This window comes from Lynx canadensis, chromosome A2 (genome assembly GCF_007474595.2).
Source record: "Lynx canadensis isolate LIC74 chromosome A2, mLynCan4.pri.v2, whole genome shotgun sequence".
Taxonomy (NCBI): Eukaryota; Metazoa; Chordata; class Mammalia; order Carnivora; family Felidae; genus Lynx; species Lynx canadensis.
This window is the reverse complement of record NC_044304.2, coordinates 18,981,205-18,993,977: the sequence shown is the minus strand read 5'-3', so window position 1 is coordinate 18,993,977 and position 12,773 is coordinate 18,981,205. Positions and strand designations below refer to the sequence as shown.

General features: G+C 56.4%; 1 protein-coding gene across 2 annotated transcripts; it reads right to left on the bottom strand.

Moving 5' to 3' along the window:
- Window positions 1-5,436: 5,436 nt before the first annotated feature.
- Window positions 5,437-11,981, bottom strand: GNAT1 (G protein subunit alpha transducin 1). 2 transcript variants are annotated; one of them, XM_030306836.1, is made up of 9 exons: window positions 10,164-11,980; window positions 8,944-8,986; window positions 8,696-8,837; window positions 8,445-8,602; window positions 8,227-8,355; window positions 7,830-7,959; window positions 7,410-7,563; window positions 7,094-7,285; window positions 5,437-6,709 (listed from the first exon to the last, which is right to left on the bottom strand). In XM_030306836.1, exons 1-8 carry the CDS (start codon window positions 10,267-10,269, stop codon window positions 7,095-7,097), a joined length of 1,053 nt encoding a protein of 350 aa, XP_030162696.1. In that variant the 5' UTR covers window positions 10,270-11,980; the 3' UTR covers window positions 5,437-6,709; window position 7,094. The 2 variants fall into 2 exon arrangements, with proteins under 2 accessions (XP_030162696.1, XP_030162695.1); XM_030306835.1 differs by having other exon boundaries at window positions 7,830-8,355; window positions 10,164-11,981.
- Window positions 11,982-12,773: the final 792 nt, after the last annotated feature.

The window sequence follows — 12,773 nt, the reverse complement described above, 5'->3', positions numbered from 1 at the left end:
GAGTGTTCCCTTAACCCTTGAAATGCTCTCCTCTCACCTTCCGGAGGCCAGAAGCGAACAGAGCAGTGCTTAACCTCGGTGAAGGGTGCTTTCAGTGGGAACTTTCAGACATTAGTCAGACACAAAATGTCTTTTCTGCTTGCCTCACTCTTCCAAGCAGAGGTGGGATGGGGTGAGGACGGGGGCTTTTCCTGCATCAATTCTTCTATCTTCATCCCAGATATTCAGAAGAGATTGAGACTGGAACAGACAGGGGTAGGGTCAGTGAGGACAGGAGGGGAGCAACGCTGGGCTTGCCCTTCGCCTTGTTGGGCTCTCCCTTGGCCATGCCTCCCATTTCCGTATTTCTAAGGAATAATTGACAGCTATGTCTGCCCGTGGGAAGTAGGGCCTGGGACTCAGTGCCCTGGGAGGAAGGGTTTTAGGGCGTGCTGTTATTGGCTAGGGGCTCCTATCCCACCCCTGCCTGCTTCCCACCAAAGACCTTGGTGCTCAGGGTGGTAGGTGTTAAGGGCCCCCAGGCCTACCCAGCAGGGAGCTGGGAGAGGCCTGACCTTGGGGGTGAGCTGGGGGGGGGGTTCCCAGAACAGCTGTGTCCCTTGCTTCTCAGCCACTGGCTCTGATCCGATTAATCCCATGGCCTCTGCTGTTCTTAGCCAAGCTGGACGTCTCTGTGTCATGTCTGCCCCCCTCCTGGTAGGGGGGGAATGCCCTCAGGGGACAGGCCTAACCTCTCCCCTGTCCTGGGCTGGGAGTCAGGCAGGACTCCTGGATTCTCTTCCTACTGACTCACAGCACCATCACAGCCAAGCCCTAGCCTATCTCAGTTTCCCTCTGTGTTACAGGGAAATGGCTGTGGCCTGAGGGGAGTGAATGAAGGGGAAGATGTGAGTTAAGGGCAGGGGATTCAGCTTTGGCTAGGAGTGCCAGGGAGCTGGGAGGACTAAAGGGAAAGGCACCGGGATGGTGGCAATCCCTCAGAGCATCCAAGCCCCTGCACTTCTGATGGCTGAAAAATAAGAAGGCACTGGTTTTCCCTCCCGATCTGGGGCTGGTGTAATTCCCAGATGAGAGCTCACCTTGTCATGAGGGACCCTAAGTCTCTCATCCTCCAAAGGGGCTTGAGGACTGCCCATTGGACAGTCAGTAGGAGAGGTACTGACCAGGGTCTGCCTCCCCCACCTTCCGGCCACATACATCCTGGATGCTCACAGAAGTCATTTGCAAAGGGCTGAGTGCTCCCATTGGTAGTTCCTGAGGGGCCAGGCCTGGCATCAAGGTCACCCAGCATGTGGGTGTTGGGGTCCTCTATCCTGACTGGAGGGAGCAGGGGCCGGCTGGGCTGAGCTGCTGTGGGTGGCCCGAAGGCAGCATGATGTGGGGTCCCTGGACCAGACTAGTTGTGGCCAGGAGGGGGGAGGGGCTGCCTGTTTGTTGATGCTAGGTCTGGGCCCCAGCCAGGGCAAACACAGCCCTGAGGCCTTTCCCGCCACCTGCCGAGTCTCCCAGCCCAGCCTGTGGTGACAGGACAGCTGGAAGCCAGGATGGGACTCTGAGAGCTGCCGGGGTGCCTTCTCCCAGAGATTGGAGGGAATGTCCATCCGTGAAGTACAGTGTGGGGGGGGGGGCAGCCACCTGGAGTGGAGGGTCGAGGGGAGCTTTAGCTCAGCTTTCAGCCCAGCCCCCACATCTACTCCCCCATCTCCAGAAACTGAGACACAGGTCCAAGAGACTGCCAGACACATGAAACAGAACTTAGGGTCCCAGGATGGCTCAGACTCTCCTTCCAGGGTACTGGCAGCCCTTTGCTCTCCTCCTCCCTCTTCAATCATGTCCTCTCGGCCTCCAGCCAGGTTGCCTCCTCTCACCATGTCACCACTTCCCCTGACGCATCATTCACACGGTGCCCCAAGAGCCCTCTCCAAGAATGAGGCCTGTATTCACCTCCAACCCAGTCCTCCCCAGAGCCCAGCATCTGTACCCACTGACTCCTCAGATACTGTGCAGAGTCCTCCCTCACACACCCAGCTGGCCTCCCTGACATCCTCCCAAAGTGATCCTTGTCCCAGTTGCCATGCCCCCCCCCCACCCCCAAAGCACCTGGCTGGCCACATGTGTTCCTGTTGTTCTGAGAACACACCAGCCTTCCCCTCCCTGGCCTTCTGCCCTCCTAGTTCCTGACCCCGTCCCTCCTTCTCAGCAGTCTCTTACTTCTCCTTCAACACCCAAATAGAAGATGGCCTCTGAGGGGCACCTGGGTGGCTCAATTGGTTAAGTGTCCGACTTCGACTCAGGTCATAATCTCAAGGTTCGTGAGTTCGAGCCCTGTGTCGGGCTCTGTGCTGACAGCTCAGAGCCTGGAGCCTGCTTCGGATTCTGTGTCTCCCTCTCTCTCCCTCCTCCACTTGAGTTCTCTCTTTCTCAAAAGTAAATGGATAAACATTAAAAAGAAGGAGGAGGAGAAGGCCTCTGAATACCCTGGCCAGCTCTTTCTGTACTTAATGTCGCCACTCTTGCCATCCTATCACACAGCCTCAGTGTCTCTAAGTGCCCTCTCTGGGTTGTCTAGACAGGAAAGCTCCAGCCAGGTTGGAGGGCATGAATCAGGAAAAGTCTGATGGAGAAGCAACCCGTGGGCTTGGCTCTGCCAAGGGGAAGGGCACATGCCAGGGTGGGGAAGAGAAAGGGCATCTGGATGGAGGAAACAGCCTGGCTACAGAGAAATGCAAGTATGAGTGTGGGATTAGCACCAATGGGTGGAGGGTTGTGTACAGGGGCAGGACACTTGGCCTGGAGTCATGTGGGGGGCTTCAAGGCCTCATAGGAGAGGATGGTTCTCACCTCCACAACCCAGGATTGACGGCCCACACCCATAGCTCCTCACTATGCCCTGCCCAGTTTGGTGTCTGGGAGGCTCCTCTTTGGGCACAAGCAGGGGTTTAGTTGGTGTAATACAGGGTGTGGAATTATAGAGGGACCCATAGGCAGACAGTCCTGTCTAGCCCTCCCCCGGCCTGGGTCCTCAGAGCCGATGACCTCTTGGCTGAGGCCTGCTCCCACAGTCCTGCCGTGCCCTCCCCCTCTCCCTTGAGATCTGGCCCCCAGCTTCTCTGGCCACTGAAGCGGCTTAATGAGCCCAGGTCACATGGGCTATGCTACTGCTTGTGGGGAGGGCCCAAGCCCCCGTGGCCACCCGACCAGGCCCTGACGTCAGCAGCATTAACCGTGCACTAGGCTTGTCTAATCTCTGGCCAGTGGACGGGCCAGGTTAGTCCCGCCAGAGCCAGAGCTGAAGACCGTGAAGGCCCTCAGGGGCACCTTGAGGTTGCAGGTCAGGCAGGGATGGTGATGACTGAAGGAGCCCAGGGTAAATGACCCCTACCTACAAGACTAGGGAGTGGCCGCTGTGCTGGCTTTGGGCCAGCTCTGATCCTCTGCCCTCAACTGTGAATCAGGCATGGGCTCCCATTGATCCTGCTCTGTAAGGTGTAATTACACTGGTGTGGGGAGTGGGGCCGAGGAGGCTTTGAGCTGAGAGACTCAGCTCCCCCTCCCCCAGCATACTTGTGGCCATGGGCAGGGCAACTTGAGGCCAGGCAGTGTCCCCAGTCCATGGGATCCAGGAATGCCAGTCCTGAATCCCAGACCCTGGGGTCAGAGTTACATGTGGAGGGGACCCCCTAGAAGGTGGGGTCCAGCCCCTGCCTGTGTTTGGGCTTCTCTCTGCCCCTTGCCCAAGAAGGCTGGGAGCTCGTTGTTTTTCTTCCAAGACAAGGTGACTATGTGGAAGACCCCATTAGCCCACCTCTCCTGACAGCTTCCTCCCTCCCAAGCCTACCACTTCCACTTCCAGCTCCTCAAAGCCTCCTGTCTTCTGCCTTGCTTCTCCCCACTAAATCCCAGTGTTACTCCCCTGCCCCACCTCACTCCAGTAAACTGCTCAATCAAAGGGTCCTTAGTGCAAATGAGCAGCCAGGGTTCATCCAGGCCTAAGACCACCCAGTGAGGGCCGTAAACCACTGGCCCAAGCCCCATCCTCCTCTCAAACCTCCAAACAGCACCAGCGTGGCTGAACTCCTTAATCCATCCAGTGTCCCCCACCACCACCACCCTGTGCTCCGGCCTAGGCACCCTTACTTCCCCTGTCCCCAGCTCACTTCCGGATCACAGCATCCTCCACCTGGACATTGAAGATGCTGCCCACATCTTCTGCCCAGCCCCAGGTATGTCTGCCTCCTGGACATCTCCTCCCCCAGGTGGCCACAGGTCTGGAAAACTCAGTCCATTCAACACTCCTGCAGTCCCACCAGCTTGCTGGGGGCATCACGTGCACTTGGTCAAATAGCACAGATCCAGACCATTGTGGCTGAGCCCCATCTGCAGATCCTGGCCCCATGGAGTGACGAGGACATGTCTCTTCCTCACAGATCCTCCAGCCCCACTGCTGTCCTCCCCACGTCCTCTCATACTGGCCTCCCGGAAAAATGTGTGTCCCTACATACCTGCTTTCCCGAAAAAGTTTAATGATTATTTTTTCCAGAAATAGAGTTGTAAAATATTATTGATGATTTATTTCCATTAAATCCAGGAAAATAAGATTATAAATTGTCTTAGATATAGATAAAATAGTTAAGCTTAAAATAATGTGGAGTTTTAATGTACCTACTTTCAATTTTTTTCAACTATTTTAATGTTCCATAAAAATTTTACCATTAAAAACACACGAAAACATACATAGGAGTGGACATTTTCCTTTTGCTTCAGGTTCCAATATGGCTCGGCAGAGGTCTCTTGAGTCTTGTCTTTATTTAAAATTTTGATATTTTGTTTATCATGAGGGTTTTTCTTTTTTTGCAGTGATTTTGGATTTAAAACATATTGCATCAAAATATTACTTATCTTGATCACTGAACTTTTTGGCACTACCTTAAATTTTGCACCCAAAGGTGAGTGCCTCTTTTGCCTCACCCCAATCCCAGCCCTGCTATTATGTCCTAGTTTCAAGGGCTTCCAAGACCCATCATCTTCTGGAGGAAGCCTAGGCCCTCAGGCTGGCACTTGGCACCTGCCTATTGTCTCCCCACCCCGTGTCCCCTTTGCCTATTCCTGCCCTATTGAACTATGGCCCCCAAGCCCCTCTTTCTGGGCCTTATACACCCTACTCTCCCTGCCAGAATAAGTTCTACCCCAGAACTTCTTGATCCAAGATTGTTCCTGTGAACAGTTCCCAGGGCTCCTTTTTCCTTCAGCCCCTCTCAAGAGGCACAGGTTAGTCCCATGCCCCCAAGAGTGCTCCTGCCACGTCCGGCCAGGTGCTTCTCCCTGGAAGGGATGATCTTCCCATTCATGTCCAGCCCAACACTGGACACTTAATAAGTGCCCGTAACTCATGATAATTAATGCTCTTCCCTTCCCCACAAGAAAGGACAGCTGGGGCCTGATGCAAAGGTTTATTGCTGAGTCTGTGCATCTATCTGAGGGGAGTGTGGATCATGCTCTGGCCTTGCGAGACAGAAACCCCCCATCCCCCACTGCAGCATAGGTCCTGGCCCACAGGCATCAGCAAGGACTCGAGGCTTGATGAGGAAGTAGGGGGCAGGGATATAGGGACTTGGGCCTTTGTCCCTAACAAAATTCAGGCATGGCCCTCAGTTTTTCCTGCCAGCAAATGGACCCTGAATGGAAAGGGTGAGAGGGACAAGAGGGTTACCTGGGTTTACTTATGACCCCACCTGAGGTAGACCCCTCTTGGGCCCAACCTGGGCCTCAGTCATGTCCCAGCCTGGGGCTGATCGATAGGAGCCGGACTCTGCCCCCAGCCACCCCTCAGGACAGTTTGACCATTGGCCACAGCTGGTGTCAACAGTACCCTCCCTCAAAACACCGTCCCCTTGGCCGGCTGGCCTGGAGTACTGTGGGCGGGGTGGTGGTGAGGTAGGACATGGATCTGGTGTCCAAGGACAAGGACAGAGGGGGCAGAGCCTGTGGGTGGAGGGTCTAGGGGGTACTCTGAGCCTGCTGTATGGGGAAGGGTACAGCTTGAGTCTCTTCCTGGCGCCCATGGTCTCCCAGGCCTGCCTCCACTCATTAATTCATCTATGCAGGAGCTGCACAGGCCAGACTGACTTGGACTTTGGACTCCTGAAGCTACTGAGAGGGACAGTCACTGGCCACCGGGTAGAGACAGGTGTCAGATTTGTCACATGGAGGTGGTAAGGCTGGAATGGGCTGATGGTCAGCAGCAGGCCTGCTTGGAGGAGGGATCCCTGCCTGCCCCACTGCTCTTCAGGAAACTGGGAGGGAGGGCTGTTTGCCGAGCCCAGACCCACCAGGTGAGTCATGGGCCCCCTGCGGAGAGACCTGTAGGAGATTGGTCAGTTGGACATGCTGAGTCACTGTGAGCTCTAGCTGCCCCAAGTCCTGCCTGCTCCTAGCTGGGGCTGGCTGGGGTGGGTCCTGGAGGCCAGCGCAGCCAGGCCGTGAAGGGCAGCAGTCGGGTTGGGGGTACCTGGCTCTGGGAGACCTGGGAACCACGGGGGAGGGCTGGGGCCTCAAGGCTGGTGGGGCTCAGGGCTTTGGATCTGTGGCGTGGCTGGTGGGGCCTCACGCTGGGGCCCAGGAGTCCTGGGGGGCTGAGAGGCTCTTGTGTGCTAGGGCTACGAGGTGGCTAGGGCTACCGGGTGTCAGGGACACACGTGAGTTCAAGCACCTGTGAACAGAAAAAGGATGCCAGTCAACATCCCAGAGCTCCAAAATAATTGGTCTTAGGCTGAGAGGCACTGTGGAGGTGGGCTTGTAAGCAGTGACCCCTGGGGGATTGGGGTCGGGTCAAAAGAGATTAGGTGGGTGGGACTTATGCACCAGGGGCACGGGCTGTGGGCAGTGGGGTGGAACCTGAGGGGCCAGGATGGGGCCTGGGAATTGGGGGCCAGAAGCAGGCAGTGGAATGGGTCTGGAGAGATGGGGCAGGACCTGATGGCCTGCAGTGGGACCTGTTGTAGTGAGGTGGGGTGAGGAGCTGGGGAGGCCGTGTAATAAGGTATTGAGACCAAGGGGCAAGACAGGGGAGCATCCCAGACCGCCAGGAACCCACCTCAAAAGAGGCCGCAATCTTTGAGGTTCTCCTTGATGATGATATCGGTGACAGCATCGAAGACAAACTTGACGTTCTGTGTGTCGGTAGCGCAAGTCATGTGGGAATAGATCTCCTTCACGTCGCGTCGCATGTTGAGCTCCAGGAACTGCACCTTGATGTAGTTGCCCGCGTCCTCGTACGTGTTGGGCCCTGGAAGGGAAGGGGAATGTGCTCACTCCATGTCCGCAGTCCTTCCTGCGACGGCAGAAGCTCAGGCCCACATCATGGGGTTGGGGCGCCGCCTGGCGGCCAGGCGAGGGGGTGCGGCTCTCACCGTCGTAATCAGGGAAGCAGATGCTGAGATGCGCCTTTTTTATCTTCTCTGAGAAAACGTCTTTCTTGTTGAGGAAGAGCACAATGGACGTGGTAGCGAAATAGCGGTGGTTGCAGATGCTGTTGAACAGGTGCAGGCTCTCGTGCATGCGGTTCTGAGGAGGGCAGAAGCTGTCGGGCACCGGTAGTGGGGCACGGGCAGCTGCCCTGCGCGGCCGCGGCCCACAGACTCCGGGCCACCCGGAGCCATCCAGCTCAGACAGCTCCAAGTCACCTCCCCTCCACTACCCCCCTCAGCGGGGCTGCTAGCTGTCTTGAGTCCTCATTCAGACTGTTCTGGAACGAATGTCCCCTCTCAGACGCTCCCCGCTCCTGCAGCACCATCTCTGGCTTTCTGTCTCAGGCCTTGCTTGGCACTCACCACTTCGTCGTCCTCCACCAGCACCATGTCGTATGCGCTCAGTGCCGCGATGAAGATGATACAGGTTACACCCTCGAAGCAATGGATCCACTTCTTGCGCTCGGAGCGCTGCCCGCCCACATCGAACATCCTATGGGACAATTGGGACCTGAACCCGTGCGCATCGAGCCCCCTGAACGCGCCCACAGGTATCCCGTGGCCTCCTAATGCTGACTGGGCGGCATTCGGATGGGACTGGCATGTGGAGGGCCCGAGCCTTTCTGCGGGCAGGGTATCATAGAAGGAACAAGGGCTCTCGTAGGGATGGGGTCTCCGGGACCTGTCGGGGCCTCGGGGAGCTGCACTCTGGGCCAGACCCCTAGAGCGAGAGCAAGGGTGAGGGCTCGCCGGGTCGTACCGGAAGTGGAGGTCCTTGAAGGAGAACTGAGTCTCAATGATACCCGTGGTCTTGACACGCGAGCGCAGCACGTCCTGCTCAGTGGGCACGTAGCCCGGGGTTACCAGGCGCTCCAGGTCGGAGAGGTAGCTGCGGGAGACCGCGGAGTGTGGGTGGGTTGGGTGAAGGGGTGTGGTAGGGCCCTGCCCGCACCCCCAGAGCCCCGCCTGCGCTCTCACTAGCCCGCCGAGTCGTTGAGCTGGTACTCAGAGGCGCGTTCGAAACAGGCCTGGATACCCGAGTCCTTCCACAGCCGCTGGATGATGTCTGACATCTCCTTGGGCATCGTGCCCTCCTCGATGGTGTCCGCCATGTGCATCAGCTTCCGGGCGTCGTCCTGAGGGCAGGGTGGAAGTGGTTGGAGATGACCGTGGACTTGAGCCCAGTCTTGAGCCCCCGGAGGCCCCGCTCAGCCAGTCTCCCTGCACACCTGGCGCGCAGAGTCTCCATACTGGATGTTGAGCGTGGTCATGGCACGCACGATAGCGAGGATGGACTGCAGTGTGTTGCCGTAGATGATGGCAATGAACTCGAGGCACTCTTCCAGAGAGTACCCATCCTGGTGGATAATCCTATGGCCAGGGCAAGCCAAGTCAGGGCCAGGTGGACTGGTGGGAAAGGACAGGCCCCGTGGACACGCCCACCCCCAGAGGCCTCAGAAAGGGCAAGGGCACTCACTTCATCTGCTTGACAATGGTGCTCTTCCCGGACTCACCGGCACCTGGAAGGGAAGCCCTGCCTCAGAGCTGCACTGGCCACACCTCCCCACATCACTCCCCTGGCAACCAAGGGCAGAAGGTGGGACCAGGCATACTCAAGGCACCAGTCCAACCCCGCCCCCCCCCCAGTTCTACCTGTTTATCCCCCACCCCCCCCCCCCAAAGTAAGGTCCTGACACCTTTGAGGAAAAACATTTGTAAATGTCAGGAGTGACAGACGGGGGCAAAGACCTCAGTTGTGAGTTGAAACCTCCAAGACCCCTGGTATTCACTTTCTTGAGGAGTCTGAGACCAAAATAAAGAAAACCTGGAGCGCCACTTTGTGGAGAGTTCTGGTACTGTATGCAGGGGATTATTTGAGCCAGGTCAACCCCTGCTTTTCACCTGGTGTGAGGAGGGGAGTGTCTCAGAGGCTCAGAGAGAATTAGCGCCTTTGAGTGGGGGAGAAGACAGAGCTGACAGCCCCTCTGAGCCTGCTCTTGCCAGGGCTTTGGGCACAGTTAATGAGATTTCTGGCTTAGCCTTTATGTCTTCCCTAGGGTGCTCTGGCCTGGTCCCTTTGCCCACATTCAGCTGCCTGACAGGACCCTGGAGAGCCTGGGTGGAATGTACACTGCCTTTTCAAAGCAGCTCCTTCTTCCATATGTGAGGAGGTAGTGGCCTGGAGGCACCGCATCCCCCCACCTCTCCTCACTATCCATGAAACCATGGACATGATTTTATCTATTCTTCACCGGGCCTTAGTACCTCTGCACCCTCTTTAGGTCTGCCAACAACAAAGCTCTGGAATCTGAGGACCATTGTCTGTGGACTTGGGCAGTCCTAGGGGATGCCCACTCCCAGGTGGACTGGTTACTGTCTTCCCAAGGGAGCAGCCCTATTTCGGCGCTCCCAAGAAAGCCCCTGGTTTCTGATGCCTGCCTAACAGGACTTCTCCAGAGGGGAGGGAGCTGAGGGAGGGCCCTCTGGAGAGGGGTTCCAAGGGATACCCAGCCTTGGGGAGTTGGGGTATCACCTATTAGACCCAGCCTTGCCTGGCCAGGGCTCCCATTCTGTTTCCTGACCTGTCTCAAGGTCATTCTGCTTCCCAAGTCACCCCTATTTCACAGAAGGGCTATCTGCTGACCCCCCAGGCCTCTGACCTGGTGGCAGTGGCCCCACCTGGGCCCACACCCGTACCCAGAAGCAGCAGTTTCACGGTTCGAGCATCCTTCTCGGCATCTTCTTTTAGCTTCTTTTCCAGTTCCCTTGAGTGCTTCTCCTCGGCGCTGGCCCCAGCCCCCATGGTCCCGGCAGCGGGTGAACAGGGTGGTTAGTTGGTTCCTCTAGATGGAGGGGATCCCCAGAGCCAGGCTCAGGCCAGCCTCAGGCCTCCTCAGACACCCTTCTGGCCCCAAGACTGGCAATCAACTGGCCCCCCCACAGACCTGTGCAGGCCCTGGTGGGGCTGCTTAGTGGGATTTAGGGGCCAGGGGTTCCCAAGAGCCAATGAGAGACAAGGACAGGTGAATCCAGCTCAGCCCCCAGCCCTTCTAATCAGGATGGCATGGCCCCAATCTCTCAACTGCTGACTCTGCACCCCTCTCTTCCTGCCCCAACCCTCTAAGAGAGATCCTGGGGACAGTCCAGCCCGTGAGCCAGAGCAGGGAGTTGTGTTCCATAGGGTGCAAGCTTAGAAGGGGGAGAATAGGACCTTGAGTCCCTAGGGTGGGGACAGTTGGGGTGGGGCTGGCAACAGGGAGTAGAGGGAGAAGCAAGCATGGAGCACCTGCCCCTGCCCAGCCCTGGACTCAGTGCTGCTCCTTATTTTGTAAGCTCACATGGTCCCCGGTGAATGGGTACCTACATCATCAGCCCCATTTTACTGATGACGAAGTAGAGGCTCAGACGGTCACATAGAAGGAAGTGGTTGAGAAGGGCTGGGTGACTCCAGACCAGGGTTCCATGCTCTGCAGAGAGTCAAGAAGGAAAGCAGGGAATTGCATTTGCCTGGTACTGAGGGCTGGATCTCACCTGGGCAGGGCCTCTACATAACTCCATGATTCCAACAGACTTGGGGTGGGGGCGTACATGTCCACTGTGTGTGCCTGGGTGTGTGTGCGGCTATCCTTTGCTGGCATCAACCAAAGCAATGACATGACACATTTGTCCGTATGTATACTTGTGTGTACACATGTGCCTGTTTGTGCCATTGAGTACATGTATGCCTACGCATGCCTTTGTACATGTGTGTATGTGTGTAGACATGGTTTTGTTTTTCCTTATGTGCACATGTGCTTCTATGTGTACTTTGCTGTGCTTATGTGGATTAACATGTGCATTTGTGTATTTGTGTATGGATGTGTGGATGCTTGTACATGAGCAGTGCATGCATTAGCATGCACATGCCTACTTTTGCCTGTGCTTATGTAAGCACGTGCCTGTGCACATGTGCATTTCTACATGTGTATGTGTGCATACTTGCATGTGCCTGTGCCTATGTGTACATGTGTATTTGACTGCAACAAGATCCCTGACTTGCAGAGATGGCCGGGCTCTTCCAGAGAATGTTTTGCAGGCCTGTTGTCACATGTCTGCTATTCCCAGAGCAGGTCTGGTGCTCCCATGGGCAAGGAGGAGTGGAACTCATCTCCCATCCTTCTCCTGATCTGTTCCTTGTGTGTGTTCTAGGATTTGCCTAAGGGCATCTGTAGGGCATGCCTGCCTCAGCTTAGGGGGCCTAGATTCTGTATTCAGGTTCAGATGGCACAAGAAGTACTGCTAAGTGGAAGAGGTTCAACTGAGCATAACGTGTTGAGTTCCCAGGCTCTGGAGATTTCCCACCTCCTATATAAAGACCCAAACCCTGGGCTCTCAAGGCTCCCTCCAGAGACCCTGAGCCTCCTGGCTGCACTCCTCTGGGACACCTAGCTGCCTTTCAGTACTCAACTCTGCTGCAGACCCAAGAGACCACGAGGGGGTGCCAGGGCCTCAGATCCTGAGTGTTAGAGACTGTCCCTAAACATGTGGGAAATGGATACTGGCTCCTACCAGAGGCTGATGGCTTCACATCTACTCTATGGGGTGGGTGGGTGGGGTCTGTCCAGGAACAACCAATTATCTGTGCCACTTTCAGCTTCCAGCTTCTACCCATCCCCTACCCGCCACATTGTAAGTGGGCTCTGGCAGGGATTTGGGGCAGTGCAGGAGCCCAGGTTTGTTGAACCAGCACAAATCTGGTTTCTGCCTATTGGGTTTATTTAAAGTGGGGCCATTCGCTGCCTCCCAGTCCCCACCTGACTCCCCTTGCCTGCCAGGTATGGCTGTAAGCCCTGCTGGACCCATGGGCCTTCCCAGCTCTTAGCTTCCCCTGCCAGGTCTTGACTCATTCAATTTGGCCCAGGGCCCCCGGCCCCACTTCCTCCTCTCCAGAGGCACCCCACCTGTCCTGGTCTTCACCACCTCTGGACATTTGCTCATGCCAGGCCCTCTGCTGAGAGCTGGCTGGAAGGAAGCAGGAAGGATGGGAATTTTGTCAATTCTCAGGGCAGGGGCAGCCAGACTGTGAGGGCTGTGGCTTTGTCTTGCCAATTCTTAGCCCTTAGAGCCTGGCACAAAGCCCACCTCAAAGGCAGGTAAGAAAGCAGTGTTGAACAAACGGTCAAACCTGTGAACAAACGAATGGAAGCTGAGCTTGCAAGAGAGGTGTGGGAATGATGGTCAGACCACATAAAGGGGGGTAGGAAGGACAGGATCTGGGCATGGGCTGAACCCCCATCCTCCCTCCCCCGCCAAGGAGAAAAGCCAAAG